Genomic DNA, 23942 nt, shown 5'->3' on the forward strand with positions numbered 1-23942 from the left:
AGCTTTAGAGTCAAGCAAACCAGCATGGAGCAGCCAAGATGCCTCCTTTGTAAGTGTCCTTATGGACAGGGAAACCTCCCAAGACCTGCCCCCGCTAGCAGATAAATACATTTGCAGATAAATTACCCATAGAATAACATACAAGATGGAAAAATATAAAGAAAAACTCTTGTTTGACAAAGTGCATTGGCAGCCAGGTTGTGCCCAGGACCATCCTTTTTTTTTTTTTTGTGGTCGTGGGCCTCTCACTGTTGTGGCCTCTCCCGTTGCAGAGCACAGGCTCCGGACGTGCAGGCTCAGCGGCCATGGCTCACAGGCCCAGCTGCTCCGCGGCATGTGGGATCTTCCCGGACCGGGGCCCAAACCCGTGTCCCCTGCATCGGCAGGTGGACTCTCCACCACTGCACTACCAGGGAAGCCCCCAGGACCATACTGTGTAAATTATAGCTCTCTCATCAAAGTATTACCTAGGGCTGCCATGTTGCACAACTCCAGGGTCACCATTCACAACGTAGTCCATGTGGATGGCGCCCACTGAAGTTGTGCAGGACATAACCCGCAGGGCCATCTGCAATGCCCTGAAGCAACCGTTGATTAATTCCATAGAGTCTTGGCACCAGGCGTGGGAAATTGAAGTCCCAGAGTCAGGTGTGCCGCCGTGTTGTGGGTTTTGTTGGTTGTTGCCTTTACTCGTGCTTTCTGAGCTCTGGGAAAGGAGGTGTGGAAACAAGTTGTGCTAGTCACAGTGGCGCCGTTCTTACAAGGCAGCTGAGTAAGGAAACCCACGTCACCCATATGTATCAATCATGTCTCTCTCTGTTCTGAAATACGGCAAAACAGATGGAAATGGCCACAATGAAAAAGGAAGCCAGGGGCCACAAATGACGTGCCAAGTTGTTCCATGAGGGGTTGACAGCTCCTTGTCGGCAGCCCCCATCCCCATGACAGCCTGTGTCTGGCCTTCCCTGTAGCCTGCTCTGCCCTGTTCCCAGTCCAGCCAGGCTCTCCCACTTGGCTCCTGGATACTGTCTTCTGTCCCTGCAATGTCATGACGTTCTGTCTTGTGAGAAGCGCGCCCTCTGTCGGCCAATATTCCTTGCTGCTTTAATGGGGAAGCTCTGCAGAACACAATCCAGAAAGCAAGGGCTTTGGAGTTGGATGGACCCAAGTTGAAATGCCAGCTTCAACTGAATTTACCTTTCTGAGCTTCAATTTCCAATTTCTGCCAAGGAGCTACTCATTAATCCCAGGTCCCCTTTCCCCCTTCAGTTGTTTTTATAGAGGTCCCTGGGACCACCCCTATCATGGCATAAACTGAGGCTCAGAGAGTTTCAGCGACTTCCCCAAGGTTAGGCATCAGTCCTATAGATCCAGAGCCAGGATTAAAAGCCAGCTCTCCTGAGTCTTTTGGAGGCTTTTCCTACTAGCACGAAGCATCGTGGGGCCGTGAGAGCCCAGGCAGGTCCTTCACTGCCCAGCGGTTAAGGAAGGTCTTGCAATTCGCAGTCCAACCTGTAATTTCACACGCTGACAGGGGATGATTCATTATGTGGGTAAAAACGAAAGCCACTGATAATAGAAGAAAATGCATTTTCAGTTACCTGGCTTCCTTGCTTGTTTGGCTCCACTAACTTATTTTTAGGCTGCACTAACGCCGGATCTTACTTCCTCAACCGGGGATCAAACCTGCACCACCTGCATTGGAAGCGTGGAGTCTTAACCACTGGACGGCCAGGGAAGTCCTTGGCTCCACTAACTGTTTTTTCTTTAATTATTTTATTTATTTTGTTTATTTATTTTTGGCTGCGTTGGGTCTTCGTTGATGCACGCGGGCTTTCTCTAGTTGCGGCGAGCGGGGGCTACCCTTCGTTGCAGTGCGCGGGTTTCTCATTGCGGTCGCTTCTCTCGTTGCGGAGCATGGGCTCTAGGTGCGTGGGCTTCAGTAGTTGTGTCACGCGGGCTCAGTAGTTGTGGCTCGCGGGCTCTAGAGCACAGGCTCAGTAGTTGTGGCCCATGGGCTTAGTTGCTCCGCGGCATGTGGGATCTTCCTGGACCAGGGCTCGAATCCCTGTCCCCTGCATTGGCAGGCGGATTCTTAACCACTGCACCCCCAGGGAAGTCCACCCACTAACTCTCTACCAGGGATATTGCTGCCGTTCCTGGACAAATTCAGTTGCGCCCTTTCTTCTCCTTTTTTGACGATGGTGATCACACCTGGTGGCTAATGTTTTATGCTCATTTATTATGGACCAGGACGTGTTCACAGCATTTCAGGTGCACTATCTCACCCACTTCTCACAGACTAAGAAATGGCTGTTGGTATCCCTGTGTCTTACAGACAAGGCACAGAAATGACACACTCGTCAGGGTCCCAGAGACGGAGCAGAGCCGGGAGCCGGACCAGAGTCTGTGTGACGCCGGATCCCAAGGTCTTAACCTGAGGTCGGCACGTTATGGCCCAGGGCCAAGTGCGGTCCATCGCCTGTTTCTGTAAAGTTTCCTGGGAACACAGCCATCCCCTTCATTTCAGTATTGCCTGTGTTGTCGGCTACAATGGCAGAGTAAGCTGGGCAGATCCTATGGCCCACAGGGCTGGAAATGCTTACTGTCTGGCTCTACAGAAAACGTTGACCAGCCTCTGCCTGTAACACTATGCAGTCCTGCCTCTTTCATTTGACTTGGTTTCTAAAAGAAGAACTTAAAATAGAGGGGGGAGCTGGGGAGAAAGAACTCACTCAGATTGAGCCTTACTGTGTGCCAGGAAATGTGCTGGTTAATTGCTTAAGTTTACTGAGGAATAAGAAAAAACAGACAAGCTGGAAAACTAAATTTTGAACAGGCTTTTCAATACCTCTTTAAAAAAGAGCTGGAAATATGTGGTTCTAAATATACATACACATATATATGCATTTGCAAATATAGTAATAATATAATTACATTGACATGGATCTGATAAATGTACTAGACATTAACATATTATATATACAACAGATGCATATTATAAATTTTACCTGTTTCTTCAACTGGAAAGTTTTCTTTTAAAACTGTGGACTGTTGGGAATTCCCTGGTGGTCCAGTGGTTAGGACTCAGTGCTCTCAGTGCTCTCACTGCTGAGGGCCTGGATTCAATTCCCGGTCAGGTAACTAAGATCCCACAAGTGCACGGCGAGGCCAAAAAACGAAATAAATGAAACTATGGAATGTCTTCCCTGAGTCACTTTTGAAGCAGAAATTTGGGGTTTGTAGTCTGAAGCCTGCTGTAGCTAGAGAACTATTTATCTATCAAAGTTTCTCTAAGCAGCGTTTTACTACTTGTCTTATGACTGATTCCTTGATCTTAAATCATTCTTCTCTGGAGATGCTGCTTTACTTTTATAAGTTGAAAGGTAAACTTGGTGCATGATGACAGTCTGGTGGGTTTTATTTGAGCATGTCATAACCTTTAAAACAACTTTCACTCTGAGTACATAGTGATGCTTATGCTAAAGTCTCAGTAAGCATACTGTCCAGGAAATTTGATTGTTTGCAAGTGTCAGAAAACCAACTAAAACTAGCCTAAGCAAAAAAAAAAAAAAAAAAAAGCTCATGGAACTGAAAAGGCCAAAAGCTGCAGCTTAGGCCCAGCTGGATCCAGGCGCCCAAATCATGGTCAGGAATCTGACTCTTTCTTCCCTGTTAGCTTCCCAATCTCAGACAGACTCTTGCCTCACCTGTAGGAAAGTGGCCACCAGCAGCCCCAGCACCCTACAAAGTAGCAGTTCCAGGGAAAGAGCCAGCATCTTCATTGACAGTGGCTTGGATCACGTGGCTTCCCCTGAACCAATCACTGAGGCCAGGGGCAAGGAATGCTCTGATTGGCCAGGCCTGGGTTATGGTCTCACCCCTGGGGTGGAAGGGTCAGAATTCTATGGACTCAGGATTGTCAGGGAAAGGGTGTCTTCCCTGCAAAAAAATTAAGGTGCCCATCCAGAAGATGGAAGAAATGGATGCGGGGGAGGCAAAAACAAAGAAGATGTCCATGACATTAGGAAGCATTCCTATTGCCTAAGTGGAGCCTTGCTAATGGGATTTGCCACTAGGGATCTGGGAGGAGGAAAATGACAAATAATCCACTTTTCCATTGGAAAAGTCCCAGGCCAGTCTCCAAGGAAGCAGAGTTGCTCATTTCTCTCCTGTGGTGAACTGGTGTGATGAGAAGCTCAGAGTCTGGGCCTTAGTTGTCCATCCCCAAGAAGGGTGGTGTTTCCACGTTCCTGGGACCTCTGAATTGGGCCCGTTTTTGAGGAGGATGTGGCTTTACTGTACCGGGGGTTGAGAAGCCGGCAACTGAGTGAATGACCAGAGAGTATGGTGCCCTTCAGAACAAAGCCTCTTTCTGGTCAAGCTTTGTCATCTCCTACCTGACCTTGTAGGATTTCCTCTACCCTGTGCTCTTACAGGTCCCGTGGGGACTTACTTATGTGATGAGAACTCCTGAGGCTGGGTGTTTTATATCAAAGGCGATTTCCCGAGACCAGTGAAGTGGAGGGCACAGGGCAGCAGACAGCCTCAGGCTCGGCCTCTGCAGCAGAAACTCACACAAAAGGACCCCTGAGGCTGTGTTGTCACCAGATGTCTACAGGCGATGCAGATGACATCGGGGGAGGTGGAGACGGGAGCACGGGCTGAACCCTTAGCATCCTGCTGAGACAGAACCCAGACTCGGTCAGGAACCAGGCTGCGTCCTGCTTCCTCTGGCAGACCACACCCTTTGTTACCAAATCAGAACCACGTTGCTCCTTCTCTGAACTTAGTTGATGATCATTCATTCATTCATTCATTCCGTCTCTCTATCTGGCAAGACCGAATTGAAGCAGGCCAAGTCTAGGGGTAGCAAAAGCTATTTGCAAAAATCCGGCTGTTTTCTCATTAGATTCTATTTCCCATTTTATGGACTGACCAGGAAGCTGATTAGAACTTGAAAGGAAAGGAAAAACCGTAAGATTGAAGATTTACAAGAAAATGGGAAAATTAGATGGGCCAGATCTCCTTGAACACAGCTGGGAAAAACCCAAACGAATGGCTTTTCTGAACAGCTCAAAGGGACTTAATTCAAGTTCCAAAACCTAAAAATGATGTATAACTTGGCAGTTCTGTGTTCTAAATGTATAACCCTGATTTCTCACACTGAAGCCCCGTACATGATTTACCCTTTTCTTGGGGACATAGAATTATTACCCGTCTCTGAGTTACGGTGACACCCCGGTAGCTGTTGAGATAAAGGCCATTTGTCCTGGCACCAAGTAGCACCCTCTCCTGGCTTCTGAGATCTACTGGCCATGTTTTCTAGTCTCCATTCTGTCTTTCCAGTTCCATGGCTCCTCCATGCTGCGGTCAGTGTCCCTGCTCGCCACCATCACCCCTACCCCCCAGGCCCTTCCAGACCATGGGAATTAAGCTCCACATCTATGTATGTTAAATTCTTCTGTAAGGAAGCCGGTCTCTTCTCCCTCCTTTATGTATTTACTCACTAATGTATCTATGTCAGTATGGATCCATGTATACTGATTTTACACTTTGAATTATAATCCAATACTCATTAACTTGTTCATCGCTCAAATTCTTCCAGCCTTGGCCACTGGGAGCTCTTTCAGATTGCTTGCTCTGTCCTTGAGCATCTCCCCACCTTTTCGTTTTGGGCACTTGCTTACTCTCTGCTGTTACAAGATGCACCAGGCTTAGCATGTATTTTCCCCATCCCAGCCCCAGAATCAAAGTGCTTTTTATTTACACTCCATTTGCCAACTGTTCAGCTCAGTCAGCGAACACCTACCATGAGTAGCAGGCACTCTGCTGGGTGCCAGCACAGCCAGCAATTGGCTGGTACATATTTAATGACCAGCTCTCTGGGAAAAGTAAAGTACATGGATGCATAGCATAAGGTTTACTGATATAAAGAATGTGTAGCACAGTCTTTCCATGTAACAAGATATACAGTACTCTTTCTTGTAAATTCTATATAGCCAGCTGAGTCTCACAGAATGCTTTCATTGACTTTAGGTGAACTCTTGTATCCATAGCCAATTTCTCATTGCAGTTGACGAATGAGAGAGTTCCCAACCTGAGCACTGGTGGGTATTTTTGGATTTTTGGATTTATGAATAATACAAGTGAAAAAAGAAAGACGTTAGAACTTCACATGTTCATCAGTGACATGAGTGACTTTGTTGCTGCATCAGATAATAATTTTTAAATACTCGAAGAACGTTTCCCCAATTTTTTGCTCTATTCATAACATAACGGCTAAGACACAACATGCTTTTGTATAATCTGCATTGTTAACATTTTCTCCATTACCGTCTTAAGTCTAGGCAATCAACAAAACAAACAAACAAACAAAATCAAGCTCTACATGAACCACCATTATTAAACCTATTTATAAAACTTTTTAAAAACCAAGCCCTCATTTATAACATTTCCTGATTTCTATGGTGTAATACGCCCTCCACGGTCAATTTCCAGCTCCCAATGACACATCCCTGAATACAGAGAAGGAAAGAGAGGTGTGGTAACACATTACTATGTAACATTTCCAACAGAAACATATAGTAGAGTGAAATAACCTCAAGAGCATAGGTAATAATAAAATAGAGTAAAATAATTAGGAAGGGGTGACTTTTAAGTTTGTATACCAATTGTTTCTGATATAATTTAATTGTAAATTTATGTAAGTTAATTCTTATTAATGGCTGTGTTTCTCAACCAGTTGGCAAAATTCCTGGACATTTAACAATCAGTTCTCGTGGGCGGGTACCAGCTGGCCCCAGCACTCCTCTGGTACAGCAGTGAACATACCACAGGTCTTCCCGGATGGAGTCTGGGGTCCTCTGAGCTGCTTCCAGGGCGTGGCATGTACCAGAAAGAATAACACTTCCATAAGACAGTTGTCAGTGTTCCTAGAAAATCCCATTTCTAAGTAGCCCATGCGATGTCTTGTGTTTTTTCACACCATCTAATGTTCATTTCCTTTTTTTAACTTGGAAAATATCCTATCATTCACTAACCAATCGTCTAAGATCCGTTTGTGAGTATGGAAAACAGGTAATAAATCATGACTTCGAGTAACCTAGAAGTCCTAAGAGCACAGGTATTGGAGTCAAATTGTGTCACCACTTCCTGGCCGTGAGACGTTGGGCAAGTCATTTAACCTCTCTGAGCTTCAGTTTCTTAATCCACACAATGAGGGGTAAAATGCCTCCTGCAAGATTATTCTGGAGATCAGATGAGACCACATGCATTAAGTGCCCAGCACAGTCTGTGGCACATCTGTGGCTTCTCTACACAGTGGCTCATAGTCGTTGTATTGTCCACAATTACTTACAAATGGCAGAGCACATAACAAGCTCTCCAAGGGCAAGGTCTAAGTTTCCACCTTCTCTGCAGGCTCCAGGGCTTCCTGGCAGAATTCATGTGTACTGTAGGCACTCGATGTGCAAACTACTTCGAAGTTTTTTTAGGGTGTCCCATTCAACTTACACTCTTTTCAGGGTTAGAAGCAGATATTGGGGAAATAACACAAAGAACAAATAGATAATCTGAAAAAAAATGGATAGTGATTTCTTGAGTAAATCATTGACCTGTGTTTATTAAAGCTAATATAAATTCAGCCGTGGATGTGGTCATGGTTAATCCAGGTGGTTGACAACCTGCTTTTTTTTTTTTTTTCGGTACACGGGCCTCTCACTGTTGTGGCCTCTCCTGTTGCGGAGCACAGGCTCCAGACACGCAGGTTCAGCGGCCATGTCTCACGGGCCTAGCCGCTCTGTGGCATGTGGGATCTTCCCGGACCAGGGCACGAACCCGTGTTCCCTACATCGGCAGGCGGACTCTCAACCACTGCACCACCAGGGAAGCCCCAACCTGCTATTTTAAAGGTAGTATGGAAAAGAAATCAGGAGTATCACATATGCTACCTCAAAAACAAAACTAAAAACCCAACCATGGCAACATACCATATGGTCAGAGAACAGACACAAAGAAAGAGAAAAGGCATTAGCGTGTATTTTTGAACTAAAGTTTCTAAAAACAGACTTGAAGACTTCCCTGGTGACACAGTGGATAAGAATCCACCTGCCAGTGCAGGGGACACAGGTTCGAGCCCTGGTCTGGGAAGATCCCATATGTCGTGGAGGAACTAAGCCCATGCGCCACAACTACTGAGCCTGCGCTCTAGAGCCCACGTGCCACAACTGCTGAGCCCATGTGCCCCAGCTACTGCAGCCCATGTGCCTAGAGCCCACACTCCGAAACAAGAGAAGCCACCACAAGGAGAAGCCTGCACACCACAACAAGAGTAGCCCCCCGCTCGCGGCAACTAAAGAAAGCCTGCACGTAGCAACGAAAACCCAACACAGACAAAAATAAATAGAATTAAATCTAAAATAAATAAATAATAAAAACAAACTTGTTGATAACTGACCTTGACCCCATGCTTCCTGTACAGCCCAGAGCTAGCTTTTAATGTGAGTCTTCTTCTTATGTTTGCTTTTCTCCCTGCCTGTATCGTTGTAGTTGCCAGCAGCAATTTCTGAGAAAACCTTGACCTTCCCTTTGATAAAGCAAGCCGGGAAACTAGAGAAAACCAACTTTAACCATCCAACTAAAGCTACCCTCAACCAACATGCTTCAGAGAAAAAAAAAAAAACTTTATTTTTAAATTTTTAAACCCGAAGAGCTTGGAGTCTCTGCTGCGTTTATACATCTTTGGCTCCTTCCCACTAGGGGCCCTATCGTTCGGGCTCTGTGTGTTGCAAGCAACAGAAACCAGCTCTAGCCAGCCTCAGAGATGGAGCACTTCAGGGTAGCACTCCAGCCAGTGCTCAAAACCAGCTTCCTTATTTTCCCCACCATGTTCACAGCAGCATAGTTATAATAGCCATGAGGTAGAAACCACCCAAGTGCCCATGACGCTTAATGGATAAAAAAAAATACACTCTAAACTGTATGGTGGAATATTATTTAGCCTTAAAAATGAAGGAAGGGCTTCCCTGGTGGCGCAGTGGTTGAGAGTCCGCCTGCCGATGCAGGGGACACGGGTTCATGCCCCAGTCCGGGAGGATCCCGCATGCCGCGGAGCGGCCGGGCCCGTGAGCCATGGCCGCTGAGCCTGCGCGTCCGGAGCCTGTGCTCCACAACGAGAGAGGCCACAGCAGTGAGAGGCCTGCCTACCACACACACACAAAAATAATAAAATAAAAGAAGGAAATTCTGACATGTTACAACATGGATGAACCTTGAGGGCACTATGCTAAGTGAAATACGCCAGTCACAAAAAGACAGGTACCATGTGATTTCACTTATTTGAGGTACTTGGTACTTAGAGTAGTCCAATTCATAGAGACAGAATGTTGGTCACCACGGGCTGGGTGGCGGAGGGAATGGGGAGTTGTTGTCTAATGGTTAATAGAGTTTACGTTTTGCAAGACGAAAAAGTTCTGGAGATCCATCTCACAGAAATGTGACTATACATAACACCACTGAACTGTATACTTTAAAATGGCTAAGATGATAAATTTTATGTTGCAGGTTATTTACCACAATTTGAAAAATAAATAAAACGCTTCTCTCTCTCCATGTCTGGGCTCCACTCCCTCATGCTGGCTGCATTCTGAAGTCCCACCAGGTCACTCCAGATCCTGGTGTCCAGCCAAGTCTTCTTGGGTCTCCTTGGCTCTCATTGCATCACTTGCCCCACCACTGAACCAATCAGTATGTCCAGGGAGTGTGATTGGTTGATTGCTTAGCCCCACCCACAGCAATGGGCCGACAGATTGGGAGGGAGATTCTTGGAATTTCCAGAAGAGCCAGGTGGGTTGCGGCCTGTCCACTACGGCAGTGAACCACTTGAGGCATGAGATATGAGCACTCCCTTTAGCACCCTGGCAGTTAGTGGGCAGTGAGGCACATCTACCTGAGCATCCCAGCACAAAAGGAAATTCCTCCACACTACCCGTGGTCTCTCGATTTGTTTTCTATCAGGCGGGGGTAAAACATATTCAAATTTCCCCCTTCCCACCTTCAGCCCTTTCATTCGATAAATCTTTATTAAATCGATGAGGAAAGGTTGTAGGAATGATTGAGGCAAGACAGCCCCAGAGGAGAGGACGGGAAGGGATAGGATGGATGGAGAATTGAGTGCAAGGCAGAAGCAGGACACCTCAGCTTCTGAAAGGAGAGAAAGGAAGAAAGCTTAGGTGGAGACCAAGGTGCCCACAGTGGAGAGAAATTCGAATCTTCACATAAGGTAACAGAGTTCTGGAACACTGCCAAGTCCGTTCCTGAAACAGGTTTCAACGGGGCCAGTGTCATCATAAATGCTGGGCCAGGTGTTGCCAGGCAATTGGAGTTTGATTTTCCCAAACAGTGTTCTCCCTGACTCCAAAAAAGTCTTCAGGGGAATTCACCAGATTCTTGACTTGGCTGGGAAAGACTGTAGCTAAAAGACTGGTTTGGGAACCTGAGTGAGTGGAGAACCTTCCTCTTGAATACAATCCAGCTGGAGCTATAGGAAGTTCTGTCTGCCAGTGCTCCTATTTCGGAAGCATTCTGTCCTGTTTCTCATTCTGTGTCTGCAGTCTGCAGAAAGAGAAACGTGACCGCCACAGGCGGCAAACCTTTGAACTTAGCTTCTTCCTTGAAAAGTGTGTTTTTTTCTGCCAAGCGACTGGGGGTGGGGTTGGGGCAGAGAAGGGAGAGAGAGACAGAGAGGGAAAGAGCTTTCCAGAACCCCAGTCCCACCACCCTCTCCACCACCACCTGAGCTTGGTGAAGTCCTTAACCTCTCCAAGCCTCATTTGTAAGCTAGGAATAAGGAGAGCTCCTCCCCTTCAGGGCTATCGCGAGAAATCGGTGAGTAATTACAATAAATGGTAGCATTCACGATGTCACGGTTTAACCACTAGGCACAGGGAGGGATGGCCACAACAGCATTAACCAAGAAAAAGCCAGGTGTCAGCACCTCTCAGCATTTGCTTCTCCCGGTGTAGATGGATTTTGATGTGCTCTCTAATGAAAGTAGATACAGACATCTTCCGCCGGGTCAGATGAAAAAAGGTTCCCTCGATAGATATTTATGGAGCGTCTGCCAAGAATCAGATGTGGCAGATGTTGAGGGTCACAGGCTAATGAGCCAGCTGGGTTTCGAGCCAGTTGGGGTGCCTGCCACCCCAGAGCTCTCGGCTTCGGGGGAAGAGGTGGAATGGGAGTGCCAGGGAGACACACAGTGTGGATGTGTGTGTCCTGGAGAGCTGGGCTTGAATCTCGGAGATGTGTTCATTCATTCTTTCAACCAATATTTAAGGACCTACTGTGTATGTGCCAAGGGTTTATTCTAGGAGCTGAGGATACGGTGCTGAGCAAGGTAGACAAAAAGCTGTCAGCCTCTCAGAGCTCAGAGGTGGCGTTGTACCAGCTCAGACGCTCACTGCCAAATCTGTGGTCCTGGGAAAGTCACTAGGTCTTGCTCAGCCTCGGGCTCATCACAGAGCATCAGGGGTATTAAATGAGGTAATGCATGTGAATCTCTTGACTGGGTGCCTGGCACGAAGGCTGCACCCAATAAATGGTGGTGCGATAGTGTGCAAGGTGACCCATGGTGGGGACCGCCATCCCAAATTTGGGGAGAGTGTGGGAGGGATTCTTGGGAGAAGTGACTTATACGCCGAAATCTAGGGCAGCAATTATGTCGCCGGGACAGAAAGGTGAAGACCACCCCAGCTGCTCGTAACCTCCCCTGACCCTCTTGTCTGCCCCTGCAGGTCTCCTTCCCATGGGTGAGGGGCCCAGCACCTTGGCCAAGGCCACAGCCACCTTGGGCCACCCAGGAACTGAACCAGTCACCCTCACCAACACAGACCCCCTTCTACCCGGGCATCTGGACAGCGCCAGTGCAGAGGAGCTGGTCGCAGGGGTCCCCCGAGCCCCCCATGGTCCCACCAGCCTCCCACAGGCAGCCCGTGAGTGCCAGCGAGAAGATGTTCTCCTTCAAGGTGGACAGAGCCGCCCACAGCGTTCCCATCATCAGGCAAGGTACTCATGGGCGCTTCCTTGGCGGCTTAGGGGAGGGGCTTTTGCTAGGAGGATGGGTCTCAGTTTCTGCTTTCCCCTTTTTTTTTAAATTTTTATTGAGGTGCAGTTGATTTACAGTGTTGTGTTAGTTTCAGGTATGCAGCACACTGAATCTGTTCAACATATACATGTATCCACTCTTTTTTAGCTTCTTTTCCCATATAGACCATTACAGAGTATTGAGGAGAGTTCCCTGTGCTATCCAGTAGGTCCTTCTTAGTTATCTCCTTTATGTATAGTATTGTGTATGTCAATCCCTCTCTTCCAATTTATCCCTCCCCCCTCTTATTCCCGGTAACCATAAGTTTATTTTCTACATCTGTAACTCTATCTCTGTTTTGTAGATAAGTTCATTTGTACCTTTTTTTTAGATTCCACATATAAGCAATATGGTATGATATTTGTCTTTCTCTGGCTTTTGCTTATGTTCTCTGGTTCTGAAGTAGAACATAATCAAATGTGAAAAAATTGGGATAAGCAGAAAGTTAGAAAACAGTAAAAGATAAGCTGTCACCCTTATCACCAGAATTCTCCCTGTTGACTTTTTGGTACAAACTCCTCCAAGACTGTGCTCTGCCCATCTGCACACGTCAGTACCTCTGTGGTGAGTGTGTGTGTGTGTTTGTACATATATATGAATATATATGAATTTGTATCAGAATCTAAATTTATATACTTCAACTCAGATGTACAGACATATTGGTAACTGAAATCCCTCTTGCCTTAGGAGGTTTTTAAATATTTTATTACCATTTTACAGGTAAGAGGAGACTGAGGCTTATGGAGAAAATTATTTCTCCGGAGGTTATGTATTCAATCTAATCTAAAATAACGCTTTTCGGTCAAATTTAAGGCTGGTTATCTCAGTGACTGTCACTCACAGCCTGGTCACTTTGGGGACACACAGCCATCCGGGTTTCCTTCTCCCCCCTCCCCCCCAGAAGGCCTCATGGCACTTGGGGAGGAGACTTCCTGTCTGTCACCATCCTCTTGGCCTTGCCAGGCTTACTGGCAGAGTAGCTGGGTCGACTTAGTCCCTGGCATGATTCCCAGGTTTCTTCTGTGGCCACTGGTGTGAAGGTTCCATTCTCTGTTTTCTGTGTCCCAGCCCCAGACCCCTCTGAGTCCCCAGGTCTCTCGATGCCTCCACACCCTTCCCTGGTCTCACTCAGGACCACTCACCTAGTCCCTTCCCTCAGCCATTCAAATAATAGTTATTATTCTGAAATAAACAGACTAAGGAGCAAATGAAAGGTATCTCTGCAGTTTACATCATCATCATCATCGTCTAAGGAACGCTCATGTACCAACCGCCCAAGTTAAGAAATTACTCAGCCATTTACCCCCAGCATTTTTTTTAAATTTAATTTTATTTATTTCTTTATTTATGGCTGTGTTGGGTCTTCACTTCTGTGCGAGGGCTTTCTCCAGCTGCGGCGAGCAGGGGCCACTCTTCATCGCGGTGCGCGGGCCTCTAACCATCGCGGCCTCTCTTGTTGCAGAGCACAAGTTCCAGCCGCGCAGGCTCAGTAGTTTTGGCTCACGGGTCCAGCTGCTCCGTGGCATGTGGGATCTTCCCAGACCAGGGTTCAAACCTGTGTCCCCTGCATTGGCAGGCAGACTCTCAAACACTGCGCCACCAGGGAAGCCCCCCCCCAGCATTTTTTTTTTTTTTCTAATTTAAGAATCCCTTTGTAAAGCAAAGGATTTTATTTTATTTTATTTTTTTTTTCCTTTTTTTTTTTTTTTTTCACTGATAGGAATGTTTATCAATTGTTTCCTCTTTTTTTTTTTCTTTTTTTTTTAAATTTTTTAAATTAGTTTCTGCTTTATAACAAAGTGAATCAGTCATACATATACATCTGTTCCCACATCCCTTCCCTCATGCATCTCCCTCCCTCCCACCCTCCCCATCCCACCCCTCCGGGCGGTCACAAAGCACCGAGCTGATCTCCCTGTGCTCTGTGGCTGCTTCCCACTATCTATCTACCTTACGTTTGGTACCGTATATATGTCCATGCCTCTCTTTCGCTTTGTCACAGCTTACCCTTCCCCCTCCCCATATCCTCAAGTCCATTCTCAAGTAGGTCTGTGTCTTTATTCCCGTTTTGCCCCTAGGTCCTTCATGAGTTTTTTTTTTTTTTAAATTCCGTATATATGTGTTAGCATACGGTATTTGTCTTTCTCTTTCTGACTTACTTCACTCTGTATGACAGACTCTAGGTCTATCCACCTCATTACAAATAGCTCAGTTTCGTTTCTTTTTATGGCTGAGTAATATTCCATTGTATATATGTGCCACATCTTCTTTATCCATTCATCCGATGATGGACACTTAGGTTGTTTCCAGCTCCGGGCTATTGTGAATAGAGCTGCAATGAACATTTTGGTACATGTCTCTTTTGGAATTATGGTTTTCTCAGGGTATATGCCTAGTAGTGGGATTGCTGGGTCATATGGTAGTTCTATTTTTAGTTTTTTAAGGAACCTCCATACTGTTCTCCATAGTGACTGTACCAATTCACATTCCCACCAGCAGTGCAAGAGTGTTCCCTTTTTTCCACACCCTCTCCAGCATTTATTGTTTCTAGATTTCTTGATGATGGCCATTCTGACTGGTGTGAGATGATATCTCATTGTAGTTTTGATTTGCATTTCTCTAATGATTAATGATGTTGAGCATTCTTTCATGTGTTTGTTGGCAGTCTGTATATCTTCTTTGGAGAAATGCCTATTTAAGTCTTCTGCCCATTTTTGGATTGGGTTGTTTGTTTTTTTGCTATTGAGCTGCATGAGCTGTTTATAAATTTTGGAGATTAATCCTTTGTCAGTTGCTTCATTTGCAAATATTTTCTCCCATTCTGAGGGTTGTCTTTTGGTCTTGTTTATGGTTTCCTTTGCTGTGCAAAAGCTTTGAAGTTTCATTAGGTCCCATTTGTTTATCTTTGTTTTTATTTCCATTTCTCTAGGAGGCGGGTCCAAAAGGATCTTGCTGTGATTTATGTCATAGAGTGTTCTACCTATGTTTTCCTCTAAGAGTTTGATAGTTTCTGGCCTTACATTTAAGTCTTTAATCCATTTTGAGCTTATTTTTGTGTATGGTGCTAGGGAATGATCTAATCTCAAACTTTTACATGTCCCTGTCCAGTTTTCCCAGCACCACTTATTGAAGAGGCTGTCCTTTCTCCACTGTACATTCCTGCCTCCTTTATCAAAGATAAGTTGGCCATATGTGCGTGGGTTTATCTCTGGGCTTTCTATCCTGATCCACTGATCTATCTTTCTGTTTTTATGCCAGTACCACACTGTCTTGATTACTGTAGCTTTGTAGTATAGTCTGAAGTCAGGGAGCCTGATTCCTCCAGCTCCATTTTTCGTTCTCAAGATTGTTTTGGTTATTCGGGGTCTTTTGTTTTTCCAAACAAATTTTGAAATTTTTTGCTCTAGTTCTGTGAAAAATGCCAGTGGTAGTTTGATAGGGATTGCATTGAATCTGTAGATTGCTTTGGGTAGTAGAGTCATTTTCACAATATTGATTCTTCCAATCCAGGAGCATGGTATATCTCTCCATCTATTTGTATCATCTTTAATTTCTTTCATCAGTGTCTTATAATTTTCTGCATACAGGTCTTTTGTCTCCTTAGGTAGGTTTATTCCTAGATATTTTATTCTTTTTGTTGCAATGGTAAATGGGAGTGTTTTCTTGATTTCATTTTCAGATTTTTCATCATTAGTGTACAGGAATGCCAGAGATTTCTGTACATTAATTTTGTATCCTGCTACTTTACCAAATTCATTGATTAGTTCTAGTAGTTTTTCAGTAGCATCTTTAGGATTCTCTATGTATAGTATCATGTCATCTGCAAACAGTGACAGCTTTACTTCTTCTTTTCCAATTTGGATTCCTTTTATTTCCTTTTCTTCTCTGATTGCTGTGGCTAGAACTTCCAAAACTAGGTTGAATAAGAGTGGTGAGAGTGGGCAGCCTTGTCTTGTTCCTGATCTTAGTGGAAATGGTTTCAGTTTTTCACCATTGAGGACAATGTTGGCTGTGGGTTTGTCATATATGGCCTTTATGATGTTGAGGAAAGTTCCCTCTATGCCTACTTTCTGCAGGGTTTTTATCATAAATGGGTGTTGAATTTTGTCGAAAGCTTTCTCTGCATCTATTGAGATGATCATATGGTTTTTCTCCTTCAACTTGTTAATATGGTGTATCACATTGATTGATTTGCGTATATTGAAGAATCCTTGCATTCCTGGAATAAACCCCACTTGATCATGGTGTATGATCCTTTTAATGTGCTGTTGGATTCTGTTTGCTAGTATTTTGTTGAGGATTTTTGCATCTATGTTCATCAGTGATATTGGCCTGTAGTTTTCTTTCTTTGTGACATCCTTGCCTGGTTTTGGTATCAAGGTGATGGTGGCCTCGTAGAATGAGTTTGGGAGTGTTCCTTCCTCTGATATTGTTTGGAAGAGTTTGAGAAGGATGGGTGTTAGCTCTTCTCTAAATGTTTGATAGAATTCGCCTGTGAAGCCATCTGGTCCTGGGCTTTTGTTTGATGGAAGATTTTTAATCACAGTTTCAATTTCAGTGCTTGTGATTGGTCTATTCATATTTTCTATTTCTTCCTGAGTCAGTCTTGGCAGGTTGTGCATTTCTAAGAATTTGTCCATCTCTTCCAGGTTGTCCATTTTATGGGCATAGAGTTGCTTGTAGTAATCTCTCATGATCTTTTGTATTTCTGCAGTGTCCGTTGTTACTTCTCCTTTTTCATTTCTAATTCTATTGATTTGAGTCTTCTCCCTTCTTTTCTTGATGAATCTGGCTAATGGTTTATCAATTTTGTTTATCTTCTCAAAGAACCAGCTTTTAGTTTTATTGATCTTTGCTATCGTTTCCTTCATTTCTTTTTCATTTATTTCTGATCTGATTTTTATGATTTCTTTCCTTCTGCTAACTTTGGGGTGTTTTTGTTCTTCTTTCTCTAATTGCTTTAGGTGCAAGGTTAGGTTGTTTATTCGAGATGTTTCCTGTTTCTTAAGGTGGGATTGTATTGCTATAAACTTCCCTCTTAGAACTGCTTTTGCTGCATCCCATAGGTTTTGGGTCGTCGTGTCTCCATTGTCATTTGTTTCTAGGTATTTTTTAATTTCCTCTTTGATTTCTTCAGTGATCACTTCGTTATTAAGTAGTGTATTGTTTAGCCTCCATGTGTTTGTATTTTTTACAGCTCTTTTCCTGTAATTGATATCTAGTCTCATAGCATTGTGGTCAGAAAAGACACTTGATACAATTTCAATTTTCTTAAATTTACCAAGGCTTGATTTGTGACCCAAGATATGATCTATCCTGGAGAATGTTCCATGAGCACTTGAGAAAAATGTGTATTCTGTTGTTTTTGGATGGAATGTCCTATAAATATCAATTAAGTCCATTTTGTTTAATGTATCATTTAAAGCTTGTGTTTCCTTATTTATTTTCATTTTGGAAGATCTGTCCATTGGTGAAAGTGGGGTGTTAAAGTCCCCTACTATGATTGTGTTACTGTCGATTTCTCCTTTTATGGCTGTTAGTATTTGCCTTATGTATTGAGGTGCTCCTATGTTTGGTGCATAAATATTTACAATTGTTATATCTTCTTCTTGGATCGATCCCTTGATCATTGTGTAGTGTCCTTCTTTGTCTCTTCTAGTAGTCTTTATTTTAAAGTCTATTTTGTCTGATATGAGAATTGCTACTCCAGCTTTCTTTTGGTTTCCATTTGCATGGAATATCTTTTTCCATCCCCTTACTTTCAGTCTGTATGTGTCTCTAGGTCTGAAGTGGGTCTCTTGTAGACAGCATATATATGGGTCTTGTTTTTGTATCCATTCAGCCAATCTGTGTCTTTTGGTGGGAGCATTTAGTCCATTTACATTTAAGGTAATTATCGATATGTATGTTCCTATTCCCATTTTCTTAATTGTTTTGGGTTCGTTATTGTAGGTCTTTTCCTTCTGTTGTGTTTCTTGCCTAGAGAAGTTCCTTTAGCATTTGTTGTAAAGCTGGTTTGGTGGTGCTGAACTCTCTCAGCTTTTGCTTGTCTGTAAAGGTTTTAATTTCTCCATCAAATCTGAATGAGATCCTTGCTGGGTAGAGTAATCTTGGTTGCAGGTTTTTCTCCTTCATCACTTTAATTATGTCCTCCCACTCCCTTCTGGCTTGTAGAGTTTCTGCTGATAGATCAGCTGTTATCCTGATGGGGATTCCCTTGTGTGTTATTTGTTGTTTTTGCCTTGCTGCTTTTAATATAATTTCTTTGTGTTTAATTTTTGACAGTTTGATTAATATGTGTCTTGGCGTATTTCTCCTTGGATTTATTCTGTATGGGACTCTCTGTGCTTCCTGGACTTGATTAACTATATCCTTTCCCATATTAGGGAAGTTTTCAACTATAATCTCTTCAAATATTTTCTCAGTCCCTTTCTTTTTCTCTTCTTCTTCTGGAACCCCTATAATTCGAATGTTGGTGCGTTTAATGTTGTCCCAGAGGTCTCTGAGACTGTCCTCTGTTCTTTTCATTCTTTTTTCTTTATTTTGCTCTGCATCAGTTATTTCCACTATTTTATCTTCCACCTCACTTATCCGTTCTTCTGCCTCAGTTATTCTGCTATTGATCCCATCTAGAGTATTTTTTATTTCATGTATTGTGTTTTTAATCGATGCTTGATTCATCTTTAGTTCTTCTAGGTCCTTGTTAACTGTTTCTTGCATTTTCCCCCCAGCATTTTAATGTGAAAACTTTCAAGCATACAGCAAAGCAAAAAGAATTTTATAGAGACAGCTCTCCTCCTAATTCTACCGCTAACACTTTGCTGTACTCTTTATTACATTTCTGTCTACCCATCCTTCTTGTCCTGCATTAATCCATCTTATTTTTTGGATGCATTTCAAAATAAATAGCACACATCTGTAGTCCTCCCCCTAAATGTTTTAGCACATATACCATTAACTAGAACTCAACATTTTTTGTCTCCTTCATGTAAAATGAACACAGAATGTGTATTAGTTATCATGATTGCATAACGAATTCTCCCCAAACGTAGCAGCCTAAAGCAAAATCAAACATGTGTTATCATCTATACGGTTTCTGTGGGGTCAGGAATTTGGCAGCAGCTTAGCAGGACGGCTGTGGCTCAGGGTCCCTCGTAAGGCTGCAGTCATCTGAAGGCTTGACCTGGGCCAGAGGATCCACTTCGAACACGGCTGCTCACATGGGTGTCAGCAGGAGGCCCCGGTTCCTCACCACATGGGCCTCCCCAGAGAGTGGCTCAAGCGTTCTCATGACACGGCAGCTGCTCCTCCTGAGCAAGTGATCCTGGAGGACAAGATGGAAATGGCAACATCTCTTGTGACTAAGCCTCAGAAGTCATGCTCTGTCATTGTTGCAATATCCTGATGGTTACCCAGGGCGTCACCCTCCAGTGTGGGAGAAGACTACACACGGGCCTGAAGACCAGGAGGCGGGGATTATCAGCAGTCATCTTGGAGGCCGGCTACCACAGCCTGCCCTCGGGTCCTCAATGAATCACACTCCTCCTCCTCTCTCCCGAGGCCCCCCAAAATCTCACCCCAGTAACAGCATCGGCTCAAATTCCAGAATCTCGTCTAAATCAAGTCCAGGTACAGATGGGGCTCATGGGTGTAGTACGTTACGTTCAGCTCATCAAGTACTACTTCCAGAAATCTGAAGACCTCTGAACAAAGGGTCTGTCCCTCACACACCCAGCACATATTGGTGGGACAGACATAGCATCACTGCTACATACACTCCTCTTGTTCCAAAAGAAGAAAAACAGGAAACACACAGGAGTCCCTGGCCCAAAGCAGTTCTGAAGTCCAGCTGGGAAAATATCGGCAGTTCCTTGACTGGGCTTCAGTCCAACTCTTGCCCAGAAATGACTTTCCAGGGCTCTTGGCTCTGCCCCTGGTCCGTGAGTTCTGCCTTCTGAGTCGTCCTCCCTTTCCTATGAAAGGTGTCCCCTGGATGTGGCTGCATAGTTTTATAGCCTGCTTCCTGCCTGTAGAAGCTTGGGGGTCCAGACGCTTCTTTGACTTTTGTGGGTCTCTGTCAGTCTGAGTTGGCAGTGCTTCTTATTGGGGTTCATCCTATCAGGCAAAAACCACGCCCACAGACTTTTTTGTCACAAGCCCTTCCACCATGGGCTTCTGCAAAGACTGACAAAGGACAGAAGCTTCTTAGAAGCCCAGTTCTTTGACCGAAGGGTTCTCTTGGACACTGCCCTGGATCTGTATTCTTAACAAAGGATTTTACAACCACACCCTTAGCTTCTTCTCTGGACTGTGTTTTCTTGAGAGTGCCCTTGATTTGATTTTTGCCCAGAACCTGTTTCTTATATTTCATTTGCCACCTGGAGAGGCAGGGAATTTTCAAGCCCAGAGCATTGCCCTGATTTAACAGCCCTTCCTTTAACTGTCTCTCCCCCTCACATTTCACTATAAGTAGCAAGAAGTAACCAGGCAGCACCTTCCAAGACTCTGTCTGGGACTCTCTTTAGCTTGACCACTCAGCCTCATCACAAACATTTTCTGCCTTCCTCATGACCACAGGCAACGTGTTAGGAAACCTTCTGCCACCACCTGACAAGGATCTCTTAACCCCAGTAACATTTTCCTCACTTTTCTGAAACCCTTCCCTCACTGCCTCCTCAAAGGCCATCGGGCTTCTACTAAGACTATTCAGGCTTTCTCAAAGACTCTTGGCCAAAGTCCTCCAGCTTCTGGCCACTGTTCCATCACAAACCACTCCACATTTTAGGGTTTTTGTTAAATTTTCCACCACTCCTGGTGCCCAAACCTGTATTTGCTACTTATTGTTGCATAACAAATTACTGCAGGATGTAATGGCCTAAAACAACAGTAAACATTTATTATCTCCTAGTTTCTCTGAGTCAGGAAGTTGGGAATGGCTTCGCTGGGGGATTCTTGCTCAGGCTTGTCCATGAGGTGGCAGTAATGGTGGTGGCTGGGCTGTGGTCCTCTGGGGGCTTGTCTGGGGCTGGAGGACCCACCTCTAGGATGGTTCACTCACATGGCTTTTGGTAAGAGGCCTCAGTTCTTCACTAAGTGCACCTCTCCATACGTTGCTTGAGCATCCTCAAGCTGCCAGCTCCTCCAGACAAGTGGTCCTAGAGAGTGAGGCAGAAGCTGCAATGTCTTTTAGGATCTAACCTCAGGAATCAAACTGTGTCATTTCTGCAATATCCTTGGTTACATAGAGAAGCTTTGTTACGGACTGAATTGCATTCCCCCAAAATGCATATGCTGAGGCCTCAAACCCAATATTGCAGAATGTGACCATATTTGGAGATAGTGTATTGAAATAGATGAGTAAGTTAAAATGAGATGATTGGGTGGGCCCTAATCCAAGGGCTGGTGTCCTTGTAAGAAGAGAGAGAGAGACGCCAGGGATGCACGTGCACAGAGAAAAGGGCATGTGAGGACACAGCAGGAAGGTGGCCGTCTGCAAGCCAAGGAGAGAGGCCTAACCCTGCCCACACCTTGATCTTGGACTTCCAGCCTCCAGAACTGTGAGAAAATGAATTTCTTTTGTTAAGACCTCCTGTGGTGTTTTGTTATGGCAGCCCCAGCTAACTAATATAAAGTCCATCCAGTATTGGAGAGGATGATGCAAGGGTCTGAATACCAGGAGACAAGAATCAGTGGGGCCATCTTGGAGACTGGCTACCACACCCTGAAAGGTGTTAGACCTTGAATGTGCTCACTGAGTTGTGCCAGTCGTGCACAACTATGTAACCCAAATTCCTATCAAGATATAGAACATTACCATCACCCCAGAAAGTTCCCTCATGTCCCTCCCCAGTCAATTCCCAGCCCCAGGCCCCAGAGGCACCCACTCTTCTGAATTCTTTTCCCGCCATGGATTAGATATTCCTGTTCTAGAATCTCAAGTACACAGAACCATGTAGTACATGTTCCTTTGTGGAAGGCTTTTTTCACTCAGCATAGTATTTCTGAGATTCATTCATTTTGTTGTATGCATCATGTTCTGTCTTATGAACATATATACAGGGTTTTTGGGGTTTTTTTTTTAATGTGTCCTTTGGACACATGGCACATGGGCTGTTTCTTTTCTTTTTTTCACTCTGCCATTTAAATTTTTCCACTGTAATCACCGGTTTCTCCAGTGCCATGCTGAACTTGGGGCTTCTCTGAAGGACTTGGATTCCCCCTGGAGAAATGAAGGATGAGTCGTATGGCTTAGAGTCCCTCACATCTACCTGGGCTCTATCTCCTCAGCCTCTCAGCCAGGTCTCATGTTTCCAAACGTTTGCCCTCGTTCCCCTGACACTCTTGCCATCCTCAGAAAAGGACTTTCATCTTCCCGTGTCATGGGGAGTTCCTTTCTGTCTGGGCCTCTCTACTCTACGCTTTAGAGAAAACTCTGTGCTCCAGTCCTCCATGCTGTCTCTTGACAGAAAACACCTCTTTTTAAGGGTTCCGAGAAAGCTCTTTCCTCTCTTAGCAAAGCTGGGCTCTTCCAATTAAATTGGTTTACTGTTAGACTGTCACCTTGCTTTAGACTTGAAAAATTCTATTTGAAAACCCAAAGCCAAGGATTTATTTACTGCAGATCAGGTCAGGGTTTCTCAATCTTGGCACAGTGACAGGTGGGTCGCATAACTCCTTGTTGAAGGATCTGTCCTGTCCACTGTCGAATGTTTAGCAGCATCCCTGACTCCTACCCACCAGAGATACCAGTAGCAACACCACCACCACCAACCGCCCTAACTGTGGTACTCAAAAATGTCTCCAGACATTGTCAAAAATCAAAACATCATTTTGCCTGGGGGAAAAATCACCCTGTTCTAGTTAATACTCATCCTTCCTTTACCACAAGGCAATAAAACGTCAGCTCCAAGGCCAAATCTTAATGGCAAGAGCTCATGGGAGGTGGGGAAGAATACTGAGAAAAGAAAATATGTGGAGTGACTTATTAAAATAGCATCTTGATTCATATATATATATATATTTTTTTCCCAATAATGGGATCATATGAACCTAACATAGGTTAGGTTTTTTTTTCTTTTTTTGGCCGTGCCATTCAGCTTGCAGGATCTTTGTTCCCCAGCCAGGGATGGAACCTGTGCCCCCTGCAGTGGAAGCACAGAATCCTAATCACTGGACTGCCAAGGAATTCCCTACCTGATTTTTAAAATTCAATAATATGTCATAAACATCTTCCCACTTCAATACATTGACTACATAGTGGTTAAAAGCATAGGCTCTGAATCCAACAAACTTAGGTTCACCCCTTGACTCTACCACTTACCAGCTGTGTGTCCTTGAGCAGGTGACTTGACGTCTCTGTGCCTCATATCTCTCACGTATAAAATGGAGATGGGAATAATAATGCCTATCTCACTGGGTTGTTATGAAGACGAAATCGTATCCTGCCTGTAAGTGCTGAGCACAGCGCCTGGTGCATAGCGAACATTCAGTAAATATTAAAATATTTAATATTTTAATATTTAAATTTTAAATTTTACAATCTTAATAATTTATATATTTAAAAATTTTAATATTTAAATTTTAAATATTAAAATTTAAAAATTAAGTTATTACCTAACCATGATTGTTATTTAACTTTTATTTACAACTTACAATGTCTTAAAGACACAGTTAAGGTACACACATACTGCCCCTCCTGCAGACTGGTGATTATTGGAGCGCACCAGGACAGCTGGGGGTTGTTAAAATATTAAAGTAACTCCCCTGGCTTTTGGCCAACAGCTCATGCCCGAAAATT

General features: G+C 44.3%; 1 protein-coding gene and 1 pseudogene across 2 annotated transcripts in view; both read left to right on the forward strand.

Moving 5' to 3' along the window:
- Positions 1 to 23942, forward strand: part of LOC308610912 (centrosomal protein of 78 kDa-like) — a 460151-nt pseudogene that overhangs the window by 274768 nt on the left and 161441 nt on the right. The gene's annotated exons all lie outside the window — the stretch shown is intronic.
- Positions 1 to 23942, forward strand: part of LOC308610923 (forkhead-associated domain-containing protein 1-like) — a gene marked incomplete at its 3' end in the record, with an annotated part of 110605 nt that overhangs the window by 28447 nt on the left and 58216 nt on the right. Inside the window, 1 exon segment of the mRNA XM_081259906.1 lies at positions 11796 to 12066. Coding sequence (XP_081116032.1) covers positions 11796 to 12066 — 271 coding nt within the window.

Source organism: Mesoplodon bidens, assembly GCF_964165515.1.
Source record: "Mesoplodon bidens genome assembly, contig: HAP1_SCAFFOLD_96, whole genome shotgun sequence".
Lineage (NCBI taxonomy): Eukaryota > Metazoa > Chordata > Mammalia > Artiodactyla > Ziphiidae > Mesoplodon > Mesoplodon bidens.